Raw genomic sequence first — 20,698 nt, forward strand, 5'->3', positions numbered from 1 at the left:
GCTGGAAAGGAGTTTAAATTGTTGCATGTTGACGTCTTGAAGTTCTTAGACCTGCCTACAAAAAACATGTTTGCACATCTTTTGGTTGATTCAAATAAAATATCCAACAGCTTGAGAGTGTTCTTTTATTTGACGCCGATTTCTTTAAGGGCGCGAAAAGGTCCGTTTTTCATGTGTGTAAAGAATTAAAAGAAAAGAAAATAAAAAGGTGGAGAAAAGAAATAAGGAGCGAATGTTTTACATTGGAGAATATTTTGCGTTTGCACACGCCAAAACATTGTGTAGAAATGTGATTTTTTTTAGACCTAATCGGGACATAAATGTGCATGTGATTAAGACTTTTTTTTTTTTTAATTGACATATATTGTTTGTTGTTGATTTGTAAATATTATTGTCTGTAAGCTACTGATCCCCATATCGTTTTATAATTAGAATACGTAATTAATATTCAAATCAATAAGATTCTAAAAAATGTGTGTTTTAGAAATAAATAACAGGATATTTATTACACCTTTTGTAATTGTTGTTGTTTTTGTATTTTTAACCCGGAAAAAATAGAGCAAATTTTTGTATTTCTTAACCCGGAGGAAAATAGAGCACATTAAAAACTAAGACGGGCGATACACAAAATGTTTTAACCTAAGATGGAAGACAAACTTTCACGAAAAGTATTTTTTCATGTTTTTTTAATAACATGATCCATTAAGTATAAATAAGACAAAAACAAAATGTTTGCTGCCTTAAAATGGAGCACATAAATCAGACCACGAAAAAGAGACAGAGAAAAAAAGAAAAAAAGAAAGAAAGAAAGAAAGAAAAGAAAAGAAATAAGAGGAATCCAGTGGCGTAAACTTCAGGTCTGTTCGTTCACAAAATCTGATCAGTCTCTGACATCTTAGGGAAAACAAATGTAAAAAACGAAAAAAAAAGGCTACATTACTGTGTTTGCCATACAAATATTACTATTTGAAATGAATGGGTAAAATATGATTTGCAGAAAGGAAGTTAACTGATTAAGTTTTGTAGTGAAACCGTGCTTGTTATAACAGTCTACAAACAAGACAAAAAAAAATCACTTTTAATATTCCAACATATTTCCTTTAATCATGATTGACTTTATACATTGAAAAACAGATTCTTTCGGAGAAATGAAGTGTGACTCGTCCCGAAATAAACCAATCCACTTAGACCTCGTTGCAAAAAAACAAAAAATACATGAATTTCACAATTTGAATATAAGCAATTTCGCTTGTTAAAAATTAGAAAAATCAAACATTTTAAAAAGGAAACAATCATCTTTGTCATAAAAAAATACACACACAAAAACCCCCAACAATGTTAAACAGTCTTAACTGATTTTCCACGGAGGGTTGATATGTTTGGAGCGTATCCCAACCATCTCCAGGCAGTAGGGAGTGCACCCCGAATTGGTTGCCAGGCATTCACAGGGCAAGCACACAGGCAAACTCATCTCCTGACAATTCGGCCTGTCCAATATACCTAGCAAGCATGTTTCTTTTGGGGAGCAGCCGGCGAGGAGCCACACAGGCACGGGGAGGTGAGGGCCGGAGCGGGAGGCAAACCCACCATCACTGAACCGCTAAACGGATATGCAATCAGTCTGCAACCCCGCCGCCCATGCGTATTGAAATATTGTTTGTATTATTTCTGGTTATCATGATACAGTCCAAATAAAATGAAAAATGACAATTTGGTCACGCAGGGACCTGGACCAGTGATGTGATTTCAGGTGGAATTCGGCAGGTCAACAGAAACCGACCAGCCGTCTGACTAGCTGTAGCGTGGGCGTGGCCAGCTCCCTAGCTTTGACTCTCCCCTCTTCCAGCACGGCTTCCAGGTGAGGGCGTTCAGCTCGAAGCCGCTCCAGTCGCTCTCGAACCGGCGCCAGCCTCTGGACCACCGCCTCCGCCACCAGTTTCTTGTATGCCGCCGTGTCCAAACCCCGGGCCTGCGCCACGGCCTCGTCCACGCCGAGCCCGGCGGCGGCGGCGTGGATGCCGACCAGGTTCGACACACCCGGCCTACTCTCCGGGTGGTACGTCACCTCCGAGGTGAAGTCGGTGACGGCGCGGCGGATTTTCAGGGCGATGTCATCCGGTGCGTCTGTGATGTAAATGGTGGCCATGGTCTGGGGATCCGATTTGGACATTTTGGACGAGGGGTCGCGGAGGGATTTCACCTTACGGGTGGAGCCTGCGTGCGGACGGAGAACGCGTGAGGGCTCCGGAGCGTCAGCGGCGTACGAAATTCAACGCTTCGATCGCTGCCAAAGTTGAATGCATGAATTACATGAAGAGACACCGCTGACGGAAATTGTATGAAAAGCGCGCAATGAAAAAAATCCTACCGGGCAAGATGGCCATCTGATAGTTAAAGGCCAAAAGCGATCCGAAAGTAATGGGTCGGCCGCAAATTGGAGGGCGCGCTCGTCGTGTTGAAGGGGGTTGGCGGCATTCAAACATTAGGAAGAGCGCATCTAATTTACAAGCCAAATTTGGAAGGTGATGGGTGGGATACATCTGCGGGTGTGCTGGCTCCGCTGAGTCAGGATGCACTTTTGGTAAGCTGAAAATATTGCTTTGACTGGCCTCCAAGGAATAGAAAAAGACAGGCTGGCGGCTGGAGATCAGATCAGGAGCCGCCAATCAATCAGAGGACCCGCCCCCCTCAGCAGTCAATTATCACCCTATTGGCGGGAAGGCGGCGGTTTTCATCAAAAGCGCTGACGCCGTTTTGTACTTTTACGACGCTTGGGAACAAACAACTGCGCCGAGCGCCTTGATTTGCGAGGCGGGCCACGGTGGGAACGGCGAGACGGAGGCAAGACCCCAGCGCGCTTACCCAGCAAGGCGCGGGGCTGAGGGAAGACGGGTCGGCCGTAGCGTTTGTTGAAGATGCGAGCCAGGTCCTGGGCCAGCTCCAGATGCTGGAGCTGGTCCTCGCCGACGGGGACGTGCGTGGACCTGCGTGAGGGAGAGCGCGTCAACAACTATACCGTACGCCGTCATCTGGAGGACATGTGCGTCGGCAAAGAAGCTTACATGTTAAATGTTTGTGAGGAAAAACAAAACAAATATTTCCAAAAAGAATACTGTACTTGTTTACAAAAGTTCATTTTTTTGTAACAAGGAATTTAAAACTACGGTAGATCACCGATAATTAAGAACCAATATTTTTTGTGAAAGGGAAAATTTCGGTGTCAACACGAAGAGAAAAAACAAAGTCCAACTCTAAACTGAAATGTCAATAAACATATTTTACTGAATCACTTTTTAGATGTGTACATTAAATGTTGATTTTTTCCCCTTTTATTTTTTTAGATAAATTTTAGGACAGCCAAGATACTGTAGGTTCCAAGTGAGGATAAGCGCCTAATAAAATGGATGGATGGATACATTTTAGACAATTTGTTGTGAAATTCTTAGAAGTTCAGGGAGCTCCCGGGGTCACCGGCATGTCCTGAAAAAGTTATTGATCCTAAACAAGAAAATAGCTCCGTATATATATTTTTTGTTTCCAGTAAATCAGTTCTCGAAAATTTTGAAATAAAAAAAAGTTCACGTTTGTCTTGTCTGTCTTTTAATTTAAGAAAAACAAAAGGTGCAGAGTGTTCCTAGGGTGAATAATCTCTTGTCAAGCTACAGTTACTGAACATTTTTAAAACTTTTAAAATGATCTAATATCGGCCATTGGATTTTTAAAAAGGGTCCTTATTTGTTAACATGGCAAATATCAGCGCTGGTCAATAATCGCTCTAATCTTAGTATATTTCTTGCATTATTTGTCACAAAATTATATTAAAACAGCTTTCAGTGCAATATTCTAAGACCAAAAATAACAAAGAAATCACAAGTAACGGCAATTATAACGATGCCCAGAAAAAATACCGTTCATGTTAGGGGGCGGGGCTGCACATAAGGCCACCTAGACTCCAGTGAGTGCGCAACGTCCGAATTCTCACTTGTAGAGGAGAATGTCGGCAGCCTGAAGGACAGGATATGTGTACAAGCCCACGCTGCCTTCATTCTTCTGCTGGCTCTTCATCTGGACACACACACACACACACACACACACACACACAGAGCAATTCAGGACCGGAACATTTTCCGACTCGCCTTTTTCAGTAAACCTTTTTTTTTTTTTCGTTTCCCCGCCCCTTATTTGGCTGCAGCGCCTCCTCGGGGCCCGATTGACGCTGCATGTGGCCGGGAAATGACGGCTATTAAGAGGACAAATCTGGCAGGTGGAGAAAGCAATAAAACAGACGACGACAACGACAGGGAAGCGAGACGGAAATCCGATAGGCGGTGGAGGTGGGGCGAAGGGAGGGAGGGGCATGCGCAACTATTAGAAAAGCTTTGTCCACTCGAACAAATAAACGCCTCGCCCCAACGTTGACGAATTCCAAGTTCTGGCTCATAAACGACGGCTAAATATGCAACAGCACCGTCCAACGGTTGTGCGGCAAGGGTGAAGCTTGAAAATGTTTTCTTGTTGTTCAAACACACATTGGCATGCTCTAGGGATTTTTCATAGCTACCTTCCACTGTGGCAGGTGTCGGAGGCGGGGCATGCTAGTCAGGCATCCCAGGATCCAGGAAAGTTCAGCGTGCTCGGGCACCTGCAAAGATGCAAAAGCCCCTCTTAGTTTTGTTCAACAAATAAAATCCCAGTCAAAGTTGAAGCTACCATGCAAAAAAAAAAAAAAAAAAAAAGCTCAGCAGCGCCTCAGACAGGCAGCGCCAGGTACTGCAATTTCAAAATAAAATAGGACACACAAGCTTGAGCTCTGAAGGACATTTTGAGAAGTATGCTGTGGCTTTATGGTTTAAACTGATGTGTGTTTGGGGAAATATCCTCCCACTCGGGGCAGATTAAAGTTTACGGTTGGCTGGCTGTGCTGACATCCTCTGCTCCACGTCAGCGCTGTGGAAAGTGGATCAGGAATGGTCGGCGTGAAGAAAAGGACACATTCAAGAAGTTCGCTCGATCGGCGACGGGATGGACGAGCATAGATGAAAGACAGGACGGAAGTCTTTTTTTCACTTAAAGATTTCTTTTATTTCAAAAGTGGAGGGTCTTCCACTTGAGCATTCATGCGCTTCAAACTAATAGGCAGGTATCCACAAATGGGTGCAAGAACAAGATTTTATCTGCAAAACTCTCCCACATTTCTGATCTGGGACTGATATCAGATATCGGCTATATCGGATATTAGCGCAAAAAACGAAATCAAATATGTTTGACTCTTCTAAAATTTCATTCAAAAAATAAATAAAAGCATGTACCATTCTGGCTGACATGATTTCACACTGATATCGGACAGGGGCTGCAATATCCAGATCTTATTGGAAGTGAAAAAGTTGTATCGGGCCAACCCTGTTTTCCTTCTCAACATGCGCCTGTCGATCTTGTTCTGACTCATACGTGAGGAGGTTACGGGCGGCGCAAACTAATATGGCCACTTTGAAGAGTTTGTTGTGACAAATTGCCCGAGATCAGCCTCCGGCATCTGCTGCTTTGTCGTCACCACAACTCTGACATTTGTAATTTGCTTGAAGAAAATGCGCAAAATGGCTTCTCGGGTTTGTTTGGTTTGTATTTTTTTACTTTTCCACTGAGATTCCTTCATGTGGCTGAAGCGGCCACTTCTCGGCGGTTTCTGTTTGTGTGTCTTTCCATTCAGCCCCGTCCAACAGCCTGCCTTGTGTGTGTGCACGCGTGGGCGCGCGAGATAAGAATCAAGCACTTTGAGGCGCACGAGGCCTTCGGCAGGTAAACACGCCGGGCGGTTAAGTCAATTACGAAAAAGAAAAAAGGCCATTGACAAATTAGGGTTGCAAGCAATGGTTAAGGAAGTTCAACGGCGACAAGTTAGGATGTCAAGTCTGGAAACAGTTTCAAGCCTGGGTTAAGGTTTGAAAGAAGGCCAGGTTAGTGTCTCAAACTAGGATTAGGCCTTTAAGCTTGGGTTACAGTTTCAAGTTAGGTTTTCAATGTTGCCTAGCAGCGTTTGAAGTCAGGGCTTCATAATGGGGAGGATGGGAATCTCATGCACTGCGATTGGTCAGCGGGCCCACCTTTGAATTTCGGACAGTACGCACCTGCGACTGCTGGAAGAGGATGGCCTTGTGCGGGTTGACGCCGCATGCCAGAAGGCTGGCCACCATGTCCAGGATGTTGGTCCTGAGGGTGTGCGGGTCCTGCGGCCGCGTGACAGCATGCAGGTCCACCACGCTGTACAGCACCGACGTATAGCGATCCTGCAGGGATGCCCAGTTCTCCAGGGCGCCCAGGTAGTTACCCAGGTGGGGGACCCCCGTGGGCTGAATCCCCGAAAACACCCGCTGCGTTGCCACCGACTCCTGTAAGAGAGGAAAAAGAGCTAATTTTTAGCTTTAAAGGGAGAAGATGGGAAAATCACAATGAGTCACATAGTTCAAGGAGAAAAGTTTCAAGGTGAACGTTTCCTATTTAGGCCCGGAGCCAGGAGGTGGGTTTCAAGTAAGACAGTTTTAGGGTTCCAATCCTGACGTTGGGTTTCAGATGAAGATTAGAATTTGGGGCTTTTAAACTGGTTGTAGAATCACAGGGTTTGTGGTTAAAATTTGAGTTTCAAGCCAGGCTTAGGCTTTGAAATCCAAGCCTTTGCTTAAAACCTTAACAAGTCTTGAAGCTACCATTTGAAGGCCAAATGACATTTTATCTTAATTTGGTTGAATACTCAACCTCTGATTGAAAGCTTCATCTGCAAACAAAATTGTGAACCACTAATCCGTGTTTGACAGCAAAGCTTATTTTAAACCTGTTTCCAAGACAAAAACCTTAACTGGAACTTAAAGCCGGCATTGAAACCCCAATTGAAAAGCCTAATTGCCTGTATTGTATTTGGAGCCAATGAGTATTAAGGATGTGGATATTGCGACTTTCCAGATCTGATACAGAGGCTGCCTGTTTGCCAAACTGGGGATATGTTCAATGGCACTCCTCACAACCACAAAATATTTAAAAAGAACAACTGTTTTTGGTTGGAGACAAGGCAATGCATTCTTTGCGGGGAGTGTGTCGAGGAGAGAGCACAAGGGCTGGTGTCCGTGGTGTCAATTTGACATTTTTCCTCGCAAAATCGCTCTCACTCGCAGCAACTTTGAACACATTTTCACATATTTTGTCGGCAGGCATGTTTATGGTGGCAGCTGGAGCCGCGCAGAAGATGAAGCCCCGACCACACTTGAAATCCCAACACTGTTTACGGCTCAGCTTGCGAGTGTCACGTGACCAGTTAGAAAACAGGTGAGGCGTAATTGGTTGTTAGCTGAGCGACTATGTCATTTACAGGTGACGATTACTGATAAAAATGGCCACCCCGGAGTAGGATCACAACAGTCGGATTTTGCTGCTTCGATAAAAGCACTAATAAACGGAATCCTGCTTTTAAACTAGCCGGGGCATAAAGTATCGTAAAGAAAGCTTTTGGGTTGTTTTGCCTTTCCTGTCACAGTGTAAAGGGAAACTAAACCATTTTTTTCTTTGCAGGAAGACGTTTGTGGCTTCTGATACTAGACACCAATACTTAAGGCAAAAAAGAGAAAAAAAATCTGAAAGAGCATGTCACCCTTGGCAAGTAGTTGGTGCTAAACTGTGGGATTTTGACACTGACGGATCCAGTCTTTTTCACAATTTTTGTGTCATTAAGTGAAATTTTGTTACACCAAACGTTTCAAGGCACGGTGTGGGTTGTGAACTGGTGTTATGGTTTTGAACTAGGTTTAGGGGTTCCAAGAAGAGTAAGTCTTACGAGATTGAATTTGTGTTTATCCGAGAGGGTTAGGATTTTAATACTTGATTGTTTCATGTCAGCGTTTGAACTCATGATTTGGATTTCGAGCATTAGGTAAGATCTCACAAACCAACGAGGCTTCCAAACCAACGTTTGATTTCCGATGAGAATTTCAAGCCCATTGTATGAAATCATTGGCTATCCTTCTTGTGGCAAGTCGAGGAAAGTGCCACCATATTCGATCGGTCCCGAGATCGTCCCGGCAGCCGAACGTGGGCGACTCTCCGCCCTGCGGCCGCAGGGCCAGCGCCGAGACTGAAAAAAGCCCTCGGCGCGCGCGCTGACACACGAGCGAGGCCGGAAGGAAGTAGCCGCTTATGTCATTAGCCGCTACGTAATTGCGCCAAGCCTCTTCGGGGTTGTCAGGGTCGATTTGGGGCGCGGACGGGACCGAGTCTGGCTCATGTGTGTTCTCACCTCCAGCTGACATGTAACCCCCCCTTGAGGGAGGCCATTAGCCAAGCAGACATGCTAATGGTGTCATTTGAGCCAATCAAGTGTCAAGCAGAGTCAACAGCGGCCACGAAGCAGCCGTCACCTGGCCAGACGCCTCCAAGGAAGGAAGGAAGGAGGGCCGGTCGGCCGTTTGCGGGGTGCGCGCGGGGGGAGGAAGAGGTAAATCAGCCCCCGCCCGACGACAGGCTGGACAGCCAATGGTGTACGGCAATTAATTTTTATGACGGATGCCGCAACACGAGCGCAACAGTCATAAAAGGTGATACGCTTTTAAATCACGGTCGCGAGCTTCTAAACGCGGCGGCCGCTGCTGCTGTCCCGGGACGTGATTTGCCTTGCAATATTTCATACATCCAATAAAATTATCGGTGAATAAAAGGCAGAGTATACTTGGTAACTGGAATTGACATTTTGAAAATAGACTATGCGCCATACTGAGTGAGCAAGTGAGCGAGTGCCTTTTTTCACGCACAAGGTTTAGCTAAAAAGGTCGGCAATTGATGAAAACTTTGAGACGGCAATGTAGAATGAGCCGCACACACCTCTCACCTTTCGCGAGGTCTTAATTGTGAATGCAGCGCTCAAAACATCACGTAGCTAGAGAGGAGTCCAAAAAGAATCAGCTTTTCGTACTACAGCTCACCAGTGGAATTTAGCTAATCTGTAGAAAAAAAAACGTGGGAGAAAAAAACTTGGTCGGTGCAACAAATTTAGTTTGAACCAACTCTTTTTTTTGTTCAAATTGTTCTCCAGTGTAATCATTCCAAGGAATTGTCATGAAATACCATTTGAAGGTCCAATGAGTTCGTCGTGTCTTGTGGCTGCAATTCGTTTTTGTGGGTGAGTATGATAGTGGAAGCTTTCAAATGGTCAAGGTGGAATTGAACTAAAATGAGCTTTGGTCTGACAACATCTTGCACAAGCTGTCGCCTAGAGTTCGAATGTTTCTCTGCCTCTCTTTGCACTCTCTCTTTGGCGTTCTCATGCACTGCCTTTATTAGGCATTCTTGCGCGAGGATGTCATTTTGTTGTGGCTGATTAATGCAACATTTTCTCGCCGGCACCGCAGCGTGCGGTCGCTTGTTGCACGGCGGATAAGAAGAGGGAAAAAAAGTTGGAAGAGGGCTCTCCTTTGGAACTGCTGAGGAAATGGAGCCGGCGCTGGCGCTGGCGCGTCGCTCTTTGTCCTCAAGACGTGACGGCTGTTTTTCCGTGGAGCTGCTCCGTCAAGTGCAAGATGGACACATTTTCTCCACGCCATGTTTACCCTTGACCTCCGCCCCCCGTGGACATTACCGCACACGAACACGGCCAAACAAATGACCACCTATTTCGGGAAAAAGTGTGAAAACACGGCGTTAACGTGTACATAACGTTCCGCGAGCCGTCGCCCCGAGTGCCCCCCCCCAAAAGACTCAGCAAACACAAAGCGTGTAATGTCTTGAGCATATGGCAGCCGCGAAAGAGGAAAGCTTTCGTCACCTTAGCGACGATGTAGCGCCACGGCTGCTGCTGTCGGTGTTAAAATACGAGGAGTGAGGGGGTCTGTTATGAGTCGTCGACAGCTTTCAACGTGCTGACGTTTGCTTTTTTTAAAATTTACTTTTAATTTGCCAAAGAGGGAGAAAATTTTGTCGGCCACATTTGGCTGTGGAGATGCCTCAGAATGCTCATCATACTTTTGACACCATACTACACCTATGTTGGACTCCACATGAGGGATGTTCCATGCCACTTTTTTCAGACCGATACCAGTATGAGTAGTCACCTCTTGAGAAGTCACAGATGCCAAGTAGTGATAACACAAGTACATTGGATACTATCCCTCAACCAAAAAAAAAAAAGGAGGGGGGGGGGGGGGGGGATTTTGAAAAAGTCCTATCAGTTTCATAGCGCCGCTACCTTGAAATAACTCCAATTAGTGGCCCAATACTGACACTTTGGACTCCACATGAGGGATGTTCCATGCCACTTTTTTCAGACCGATACCAGTATGAGTAGTCACCTCTTGAGAAGTCACAGATGCCAAGTAGTGATAACACAAGTACATTTGATACTATCCCTCAACCAAAAAAAAAAAAGGAGAGGGGGGGGGGGGGATTTTGAAAAAGTCCTATCAGTTTCATAGCGCCGCTACCTTGAAATAACTCCCATTAGTGGCCCAATACTGACACTTTGTATTGGTATTTGCCCATCCCTGGTAAAAAAAAAAAAAAAAATTATATATATATTCGTTTGCGCTATAGCTGTATATTACTTTGACAAAAGGTTCACCCACCAATTCTATTTCAATGATGGATTAAGTTTCAAAGACAAAAATAGATGTCGTTTTCCGTCCACGAGCATGCCTATGATCTTGAAAAGCGCCCAGTATTCAAGTCCGGATAAGCGGCATCCAGTATATTTCAAGTGAGGATTGACTATTGTCATCAAGTCTTTTCCAGTAGAGCCGTCACTGTTATGAATCACAGGCCAACAGAGCATAGCGTATCGGTTCCGTGATGTGCTGCGGGCGGGCGGCCTTTCAGGGCTCCTACGTTCGACAGAAGCCAAGACATTTCACACTGACGGACTGCGCCAATTTCAACAAGTCTGCGGGACAGCCGCCGCTCGGCCTCCAGGTGAGAACGACCATCAAGTCTTTGTGGGGGGACTGCGGCATCAGATTTTTGCCAGCACCGCATCCTGACAGGAGTGCGGATGGAAGGACAGAACGACCCCCTCCCCCCCACACACACATGCAAACTCGCCCCCTCGCCAGACTCTCCCGCTGAGCATCCTGACATAGAGGGCCCAGTGTTCCCATTCCGTGCCCCACCACCACCACCAACACCGGCATTACGATGTTAATTCACCTTGACGTGCCTTCCCTCCCTATCCCGCTTGGCCATCTATGTCCCCAGACCCGTGAACCGAAATCTATGACATTGTGTGTGTTTCTGTCCGAGGTGAGAACACACCGCAGCTTGAGATCTAGTAGGGAGTAAGAAATTGTCAAGTGAAAAAGAAATAGAGAAGGTTCTTCCAAAAACAGTTTGCTCCAAATCCTTTTTTGGATGGTTCTTTAAAATATTTGACAGGATTTGCACCTGCAGAAGTAAAGGAATCTTGGCGTTGGCCATGTGGTTGGAGGGAAGCCAGACATAAGAAGCCAAGAGGTTCAACCACCAGGGAAGCAAACGGGACATAAAAATGCAGCTAATGAGGGCAAGGGAACAATTTCAGACGTAGCAAATCGGAACAAAAGTGTTTTGTTTGTTGATACGAACCCGAAACCATACACCTGACTAACGAGTCACGACATTAGAGCAGATGGAAGGAACTCTTAATACCAAACCCACTTCCCTAACCAAGACAGTAGGATTTTCCCTAAGGCATGAACCCACAACAAGGTGAAAGGATGAGAGGATCTTTTTAAATCTAAACCAGAGGTAGGCAACCCCGTTCCTAGAGAGCCGCATACCTGCATGTTTGTATTGTCTTTCTCCTATATCACAACTGATTCAAATAATCAGCTCATCGACAAGCTCTGCTGAAGCCTGAATTTTTGAATCAGGTGTGTTATAGAAGGGAGACCTTGGATACATGCAGAATAGTGGCCTACCCCGACTTAGACTCTAGTCCAACACTCCTGCTCAAAACTTGCACGCTAGCTGTATCCCAGGTTGAAGGATTTTTACAAAATAATAAATATCTCTCCGGCTGAAGCTAAACCAACGAACCTAAATACTCAAGCAGATTGACTTTCCCTAAGTGCTATCTAACCCAGCTAAAAGGATCTTTCCTGAACTAGTAACCCCTTAAATTCACTTTTAAACCAGATAGGTCCAACATCTTTTTGACCAGATAGGTCCAACACCTAGCCCTAACCCTAAATCCTAAACTCGAGGGTGTATGGGGGGGATCTTCCTTAACCAGGCGACCCCAAACTTATTTTAACCTATTTGCTTGAGTCCTAGTCCAAAATGTTACATTTAATATTAGCGTCACAAATTTTGAATGCAAAGAGGCTAGGAAGAAAATGTGCAAATGTCTTGAAAACCAAATATCAACCAAGTGAAAACATTTTTTTAGCCCATTCCAGATTTCCGTGTGTGTTTTTCTGTTTTTCCGCAGGGAGTTATGCCCCCCCCCCCAAAAAAGAGCATTTGATTAAATCTGCGGTGGGAAAGCGGGACAGGTGAGATTGATGAGGTTCCTCCGTGCTTCCCACTGTGAGGAGAGCGCGGCGGCAGGGAGGGCAGGAACAGAAACGCCGCAGTGTGGCAGGCCAGGGCTGCGCCGTGGGGTCCCCGGCCTGATTAATGGGGGCTGGAGGCCCTTCAAAACTCGCTCCAAAAATAAGCTCGACGGGCCCGGGCTTCTGAAGGGTCCAGACCTCAAGACAGCCTGGAGGGAGGCCGGGGGAAGAAGGGGGGAGGGTGTCAGGAAACTGTAATCTGCCTCATTAGGAACTCAAGCTTTAACGACTGTTTCCAGTTTACGCAGAGTGACAAAAAATTGACCAGGGCAACCCTATCAAGCCTGTGATCTTGCGAGTGGTCGCTGCGGTTCTACGCGAATGACGGACGCAATTAGCGGGAGAATTTAGCGGGTCGCTCGTGTCCGTAATGGATGTGATTTAGCAACAACATTTGTGGATTTCTTTCAACAGGGACTTAGCGAATCCCAAAAGAACACCACAAAAGAAAATGGGCTTTAGTGTTTTGCGCTACAACTTACACTGCTACCCCCACTGTGAAATATTTTTTTTCAATCAAAACCCTCCTAACAAGCACAAAGCTTTTTTTGGAAGAAAAAAAAAAAAGACTTAAAACAGCGCCGTACCATCCATCTATGATTGATTAAACTTTGGTGCTACATTTGCAGTGGCATCTCTAGGCATATTTTATTCAGCAACTTGAGGCGGTGTAACGTCATCTATTTCATTTCTGTCTCTTCTGCCAGAAAATTGCATCACTAACAATAGTGTGGATCTGTGAAAAACATGGACATCCTTGTGTGCTTTCCAGGTACCAAGGAGCAAAAGAAGCGAAAGGGGCAGTAACTTTGTCACTGTAACGTTTTGAGCTCAAGACCCCTCCCCCAAAAAAGTAAAATTGATTTGTGGAATGACCGATTTAAGACAGAGAAAAGATTGTGCAATACCATGTATAAAGTACCAGTACTCGAATATGTGAGCAAAGGTGTTGGAGGTGGATTTTGCAATGAAAGGCTGCGAGACGCAATCTGTCGCTGAGAACGACGACAGGTCGGGAAGGACTCGGAAGGCAGAGCGCGCACAAGCCAAGTCAGCAAGATGCACGCCTTCTTACGCTATCATCACATGGCAACTTTTTTTTCCCCCCCTGTCATGATGCGGTTGCCTTCAGGGAGGTAACAAGACAGGGAAGGGGGGGTTGATATAGACAATTTGAAGTCACAACAACACACGCGGCGCTGAAAAAGGGCCCAGGGTCGCTGGTGCGCGTAAGGCAAACATCTCGGCAGGCCGCTTCCCCGAAAAAGATCATCATCATAAATCTGAGCCGGGAGGCTTTTTTCTTTTCTTGGCAAAGTCAAAACTTGAACACAAAGGCGCAAAAATGGAATGTTTCATTTCCTCCAGCTTGGGAGGTTGACGCTGGATGGAAGCATCGACTTGGCGCGACTTATTTGCAATGTCAAGCCTTCTGGCGATGATTTGTCTTATGTAAATATGTTGGGTCAGGCACCACCTGCGGGAATTACTTCTCCTTTCTGACATTTGAAAACAAATCAGGCAGTTAATGAACAACCCCCAAAAACCAATGCTCCCATGTGGCACGGGGCGGGGGCTTTCATGGTTTTACCCGACACCTGACTAAGTGAATTTTGGGGCCGCGTGAAGAACATGGGGGCCGGATCCAAGACACTTCCTGCTTCTTGCGGAGAGCACGCTCGCTCGAAGACGGCAGCACAACAAACATCTGAGTGAGTGCAAAAACACAACGGTTCCAAACAGGCCCAAATGTATGAGCGTGTTTTCCCTTCCAACCTGCTCTGCTGTCATTGGCACCACAGAAATCTGACAAAAAAACTAAACAAAAGTTGATATTATTGCAATATTTAACAATCAGCCCAAGTAATTACATTTCTATGATCTAATGAAAGATGTCATATGGCAAAAAGCAAGTTATATGTATTCGGAGCTAATTAATTGTACAGCATATAGGTTTTTTAAATTTATAAACAAACGTGTTGTATTTTGTTATGCATTCAAATTTTGTACATCGTCATTTGTTTGTGTTTGATGGAGCATTTTGAATGTGAGATGATGCATCTCAAGGGCATATCCTTTCAAGCATTAACAAACAGGAAATAGTAAGCATCCAACCATCCATAGCCGCTTATCCTCACTTGGGTCGCTTATCCTAGCCATCTTTGGGCAGTAGGTGGGGCACACCCTGAACTGGTTGCCAGCCATTCACAATGCCCCTATTGGCTGGCAATGTGCAATGAAGTTGCATCTGACAGGCCTCTGAAAACCATCTTATCGACACTTTCAATTCCATCTTGTCACCTTAGAAGCTGCCTCAAACACACATCGCCAAAATAATTGCCATTTTATTCACATTAACGTACACCTTAAAACCACATTTCCATCTTCGATGCCACCTTGAAAACATCTCTCCACCTTTACTTCTGCTTCTTCACATTCATTTCCACCTGCAACACACCTGTCCAACTTTATTGCACGCATCTGGACAAATACTTCGTTTTCCTGTTCGACAGTTGCAAATGTTAAGATTTGACATAAAATGTTGCCTGAGCGTATACACTTCATCAAATCCTTTCCCCTGGCAAATGGACTTGACATCATTTCCTAGGGGGAAAACATTTGCAGTTGCGCCCGCCGCGGGAATTTTGTTCAGCTTGCGGCAGGCAATAAGATGGCAGATGAAGTGTTGCTTTTCATTTCATTGTAATTCTCTCCAAATGTGCAAAACGTGGCGCACAAAAGGGGGCCGAGGTGTGATGTGCGTCAAAACCTGGCTGCCCTATGCTTTCCGTACATGCCCTTGGGGGAAAAAAGAATCTTTTTTTGTTTGTTTTTAATCGGATTGCAAGATGAAGTGTTGCCTCTGTCACATGTTCTACACTCTCACACACGTGAGTAACATTTTTAATAGGAGCTCTGCTTTACTTCTCTTTACACTTGTATGACAGCTAGTGGATTTAAGGTGGACAGAAAGGTGGAGAGGTGTTCTTAAGGTGGAAATGAGTGAAGAATGTGTGTAGAAGGTGGAAGTAAAAATGGGAAATATATTTTTAAGGCGGAAATAGAGGCAAAGCGTTTTTAAGGTGGAAATCAGGAATGGAAGATATGATTCAAGGTTATGATCGATATTTAAAGTGTCTCAAAAAGGTGGGCGTGAGAAGCTCGGGAGGGGGGGGGGGCAATTAATGATTTAATTTAATTGTCATTTTAAAACGGAGGATTTGGAAAAAAGAAATAAAGGGCAAAATTAGATTTTGCACATAAGTGGCACAATGCTTTATGGCTCCTTCACCTCCACGTAGCAAGTTTTTCACAAGCTAGCTGGTTTTTTTTGTACAAGCTTCATCATTTGCCAAATTTCACAGCACACAAACAGGAAAAAGCAACAGCATAATATGTATATGATTGACTGCAAACAAGGTGTGGTAATATTGGATTGTTTTTGTGTGTCAGACATACAGCATCCACACTAGCATTTGTATCTGTACATCCGTAGTTGCAATGTTTGTTTAGTGTGATTTTAAGGATAATGAAAAAGTCATGCATTTTTAGGTGGAAAGGTGACATGTAGAGTGCTGAAACATGAGTGCTGAAACATGTCAACAAGTCAACTTTGATTTCCCAGAATCCCGTTCCACAAGACTTTGACATAAGTACATTAAGTAATACGATCTTGGCCTTACATAGTTAATTCAGTTAAAGTTTAAATATTTTTTCTTGTAGAGTTTGAATAACGGAGTGATTTAAAAATAATTACACACAATTTAAACTACACGGACACAACTTCTGCTGTTAAATTTTAGACTAATAAATTTGAAACAAGAGGCTCGTCTACCGATATAAACAAGTCGAATATCACTATTAGCAGTCCTAACCGTAAAGTAAGAAAATTATTTTCTGAGGGTAAGACAGCGTTGCGAAATGCATAATGAAAGAACTTTTCACTTGTCAAATTTCGAGCAAATTAGACCCTGCAAATCTGAGCCGAATGCAAGCGTTTACCGTTAACTGGCACAAAAAAAGCATTGAGCTTTTAATCGGTATATCAACAATAAATGAATGAAAGAAGGTGCATACAGACGAGTGTGGCGTAAAAAACAGTAACATATAATATGGGAGATACACCGGTCGACAAACAACTTGTATAACATGAATTTCTCTTTTACCTGGTTTTCCGGGGTACCGCCATCACAGAGAAACCTTCGGTGGATTCGCCGAAAGCTCCAGGAAAACCTGAAAAGGACATGTCGCGCTAGCTTAGCCCGCATCGGCAGCGCCATGTTGACAACGGAGGAAGGAGGGGTTTTAGACGTCACTTCGTACGGCATCCCCACAAGGACAAAATATCTTTGAGCAAAGAAAAAGTTACCAAAAATGGAGGGGTGTATGAAGGTAAATAAAATGGAAGCCTCTCCACCTGTCTTTACACCTTACACACAAACTTAATAAACAAACTCAAAATATTTAATTTTTAGATTATATTGAGGGTGCACAAAAATATACACTATTGCAAGGAAAATTTGGAGGTATAGGTTTATGTCTGGAGGACCGAAAATGCCAAAATTCACCAAATAAATGTACCTATAATTTAAGAAAATGTAATTAATTACTAAATGTTTAATTAATGAATTAATTGTGTCATTAAATAATCAGTCATGTGGAAGTTAACATCGAATGCGCTGGATTCCTAAATATGCACTTGGCATTGAACGAGTTGGAAGGCGGAAACAACAAGGTTGTCAAGATGTGCTTCGGATAAGATTTTAAGGTGTGCTCGGGTTTTAAGTGAAGGCGGGGAGTGGCGAGAGCCACGTTGCTAAGGTGGAAGCAATGTTGAGTTGCGTTAATTGTTGTGTCTGGCCTCCAGACAGGCTACCTTTGCTTTTCCCATGACCGTTGAGCTCTTTTCCATGCCTGGCCGTCATGTATTATTAGGACATGCATGGGCTATATTAGTGATTAGTGGGCGCGAGAGAGTCAGGTTACGGCGCAGCGCGCTGCCCACTACCTGAGAGCTTTCATTTGGGCAACATCTGCCGCATCTGGTTGCGTTTGCGGTCCAAAACCCGACCGAGAGCGCCGTTCCATATTCATTAGCGTTTCCCGAGGACGGGCCTTGACGGCCGGGCAACATAGCCACCCGCTCTCACGTTGCTCAGTGTGCGTGTGCGTACCTTGAGCTCCCGTTTCCTGGCCACCCAGCAGACGCGCACGCGCACCACCGTGCACCCCATTGCAAATTCCTCGACTTGATTCAAGGCAAATTTCTTGGCAAATGAGGAACGGGAGCGAGGGTGCGTTGAATACTAAACCAGGGAGAAACAGCTGCAGTCTCCAAAAAAACACAGGCATGGAACTGTTCAAATGTGAAAAAGATCATCAAGAAGAAATTGGAGAAAGAACGCAGATGTCATTTGCATGTAGTCGAATGATTTGTACAAGGAATTGTCGAAATGCAGATGATTGTTAAGCTCAATCAAGAACATGTAAAATATTGTCTTTTTGGCCTACTATTCAAAAGCCATTTTTTCAGAGGTGTAGAAATAAATAGAAGAGAAATATTGTTTTAAAACAGCAAGCCAACTTATACATAGTCTTAACTACAAATAGTCTTAATGTGAAATTCTTATTAATACTGCATTTGTGTACAATTAATTGAGTAGCATAATCCATGTTTATTTTGTCTGTTTTTTATTAATGTATTTATTTTTTATACCATTTGGCCAAAAGCTCTCCTGAAAATCACGTTGCTCAGTCAGCAATGGTGATACCTTTTTCAGTTGACGGCAGGACACAAAAAGGTGCTTCCCAGAGGGCAGAAGACAGGTGGATTTTGCTGCTTCATTTGCAAACTATTGATTTGAATTCTGGACGATATGAATATATAGCAAAAATACATTTTATTTTTAGTAAAATGTACACAAAATTTAAAATGAAAACTAAATTGTGTGTTTAAATGTCAACAAATATTTTTATATACTATAAATATGCTATTTATATGCTATATGCTATATTTTTAAATGCTATGCCATTTGGTAGTTTTGTGAGTATAATAAAATAATTATATATTTTTGTAAACAGATTTATTGTACATTTAGCACAAAATACCCATTTTGTAGTCAACAATAAAATACGTTCTAAAATGTATTATATTCGTCTCTACTCATAAATGCATTGCTGTTGGCATCAAGGAAGTTTGGTCTCAAAGCAGTTGAGAAAATGAGAAAAAAAAGAGTGACCCAAGGTAGGTGACGAGCAATGAGCGACGAGTGAACGCGTCCAAACACTTTGAGCAATAACACATCCCAACAACACCTCATTTGTCTTCTTCCTCCCCAGTGCACACTCCCACAGCAAGCCACGCCACCTTCTGCCTTTACACAAGAAGAAAAAATAAGTTCTGATGTTTTGATTTTCAAGCACACATGAGATGCGTGCAAATGAATGCGGAGATCTGTCCTTGAGATGGGAAGTTGATTGACGTGGTGTTTTTTGGGTGAGGAGGCACATCTGAATAAACATCAATAAAATAAAGGCATATGACATTTTGCAAAGGTGTCACTATAACCTTGTTTAGTGAAGTTACTTCATTTCCCAATTCCTTTGAAAAAACAACACTTTGGAGGTGTTTTGGTGACAAATCAACATTGTAACTTGGTTATAAGCTCCAAATTGTTGAGTTTTCATGAAAGCGCCCCTTTAAAGCGTATTCATTGGATGTGCTACTACTTGCAAAAACCATTTTCAAATCCCAAGTCCTGCATGAAGTGCATTCCCGCACCCGCATTTGACAACCGCTACTGTAGCACCCAGCATTTGACGAACCTTATTGACAGACCTATACACGCCTATAGCAGAGACTCCTGTTGGAGATGAACCTGAAGCACTACAGCACTTAAGATGGAAACGGAGGTTGCATTGTCGGCTTACTTGAGGGTGAATGTTTTGAATGTTTTTAAGGTGGAATTTGGGGACTGTAGGAGCAGAGCGGTGTTGCTCTTTGGCCCGTGTTTATTATGCTGGTTGTAGTTTTTCAGCGGTGGTGTCCACCTGTCATAATAAGGACAGCCTTTCTTCTCAAGGGGAAATGAAGGTGCTGAGTGAGGGCTCCAATGTGTCAAGGAGGCCTGTGGATGTTGATGCTGAAAGATGGCAACTCTTCGAGCCGACATCGGAGGCCTTTACTGCGCACGGCGGACAAGCGTCCGCCACCCAAGTGGATGACGGACGCACAAGATGGATGGACAGAAAGACGGACACGCCATAAACAGTTGACAGCGAATGGCTGCGATCGGGCTTGATCAAGCTGTGGGCCTGGATTGACAATGACGGAGGGTCGAAAAAGATCAAATTTTCATGCAGTATATGTTTAAAATTCACATTAGCCAGTAAATTAATTCACACAAAAAATATGAGTGGACTTCCCTAAGGGAGGTCAATTTCAGCACCTTGTCTCATTGCCTGTCGTGATGTCAACAGCCGCTCATGTTTCTGAGTGTGTGTGTGTGTATGTGTGCGTGTGTGTGTGGCGGAATGATAAAATCCCACATGTTGAAGCAAGATCACGTCGGACTTTTTAATTTCATGTCAAGTTTTCTTGTTAGCCACGCAAGCGGATTTGTGGAGCACTAAATTCAGATTCAACATTTTTGACTCATTTGAACGTATTTAATTAAATACATTTGAACGTACCTATAGGCTAAACGGTGAATGGTCACATTTTTTCCATAATGCCACGGATATCGATTTCCACAGGTGCATTATTCATGGCATTATGAGAAAAATGCCCAAAGGACCTAGAATAAAACCATAAAAATGACTCATAAACAATGTTTACTCACTAATTTTTTTAATGGAGTGGTATAATCAAAAATGTTTTTTTGAGTTGAGCTTTATAATGGAATTTAAGATGGCAATTTATGCTTCAATTGTAACAAAAAAAATAATCAAATGTGTTTAGACTTGTGGGAATTCAAGCACTCTTCGACCATCTCATCTCTGGACATGTCGGAACCATCTCATTCATTCCTTCATGACTGTCTTTTCCGGGCGCAACCTCCACCTATCTAGCTTCTCCTCCATCTGTTGCCTACTCTCATGACAGATCACAATATCATTTGAAAACCTTGGAGATTCTTGTT

At 43.8% G+C, this 20,698-nt stretch overlaps 1 protein-coding gene across 1 annotated transcript; it reads right to left on the bottom strand.

The window, feature by feature from the left end:
• Positions 1–669: 669 nt before the first annotated feature.
• On the bottom strand, positions 670–16,849 carry wars2 (tryptophanyl tRNA synthetase 2, mitochondrial). The gene is made up of 6 exons (XM_088415437.1): positions 16,724–16,849; positions 6,126–6,386; positions 4,562–4,642; positions 3,983–4,065; positions 2,863–2,984; positions 670–2,214 (listed from the first exon to the last, which is right to left on the bottom strand). The coding sequence occupies exons 1-6, from the start codon at positions 16,835–16,837 to the stop codon at positions 1,766–1,768; spliced, it is 1,110 nt and encodes a 369-aa protein (XP_088271563.1). The 5' UTR covers positions 16,838–16,849; the 3' UTR covers positions 670–1,765.
• Positions 16,850–20,698: the final 3,849 nt, after the last annotated feature.

The sequence above is a fragment of the Hippichthys cyanospilos genome, chromosome 5 (genome assembly GCF_059441005.1).
Source record: "Hippichthys cyanospilos isolate Australia breed blue-spotted pipefish chromosome 5, RoL_Hcya_1.0, whole genome shotgun sequence".
Taxonomy (NCBI): domain Eukaryota; kingdom Metazoa; phylum Chordata; class Actinopteri; order Syngnathiformes; family Syngnathidae; genus Hippichthys; species Hippichthys cyanospilos.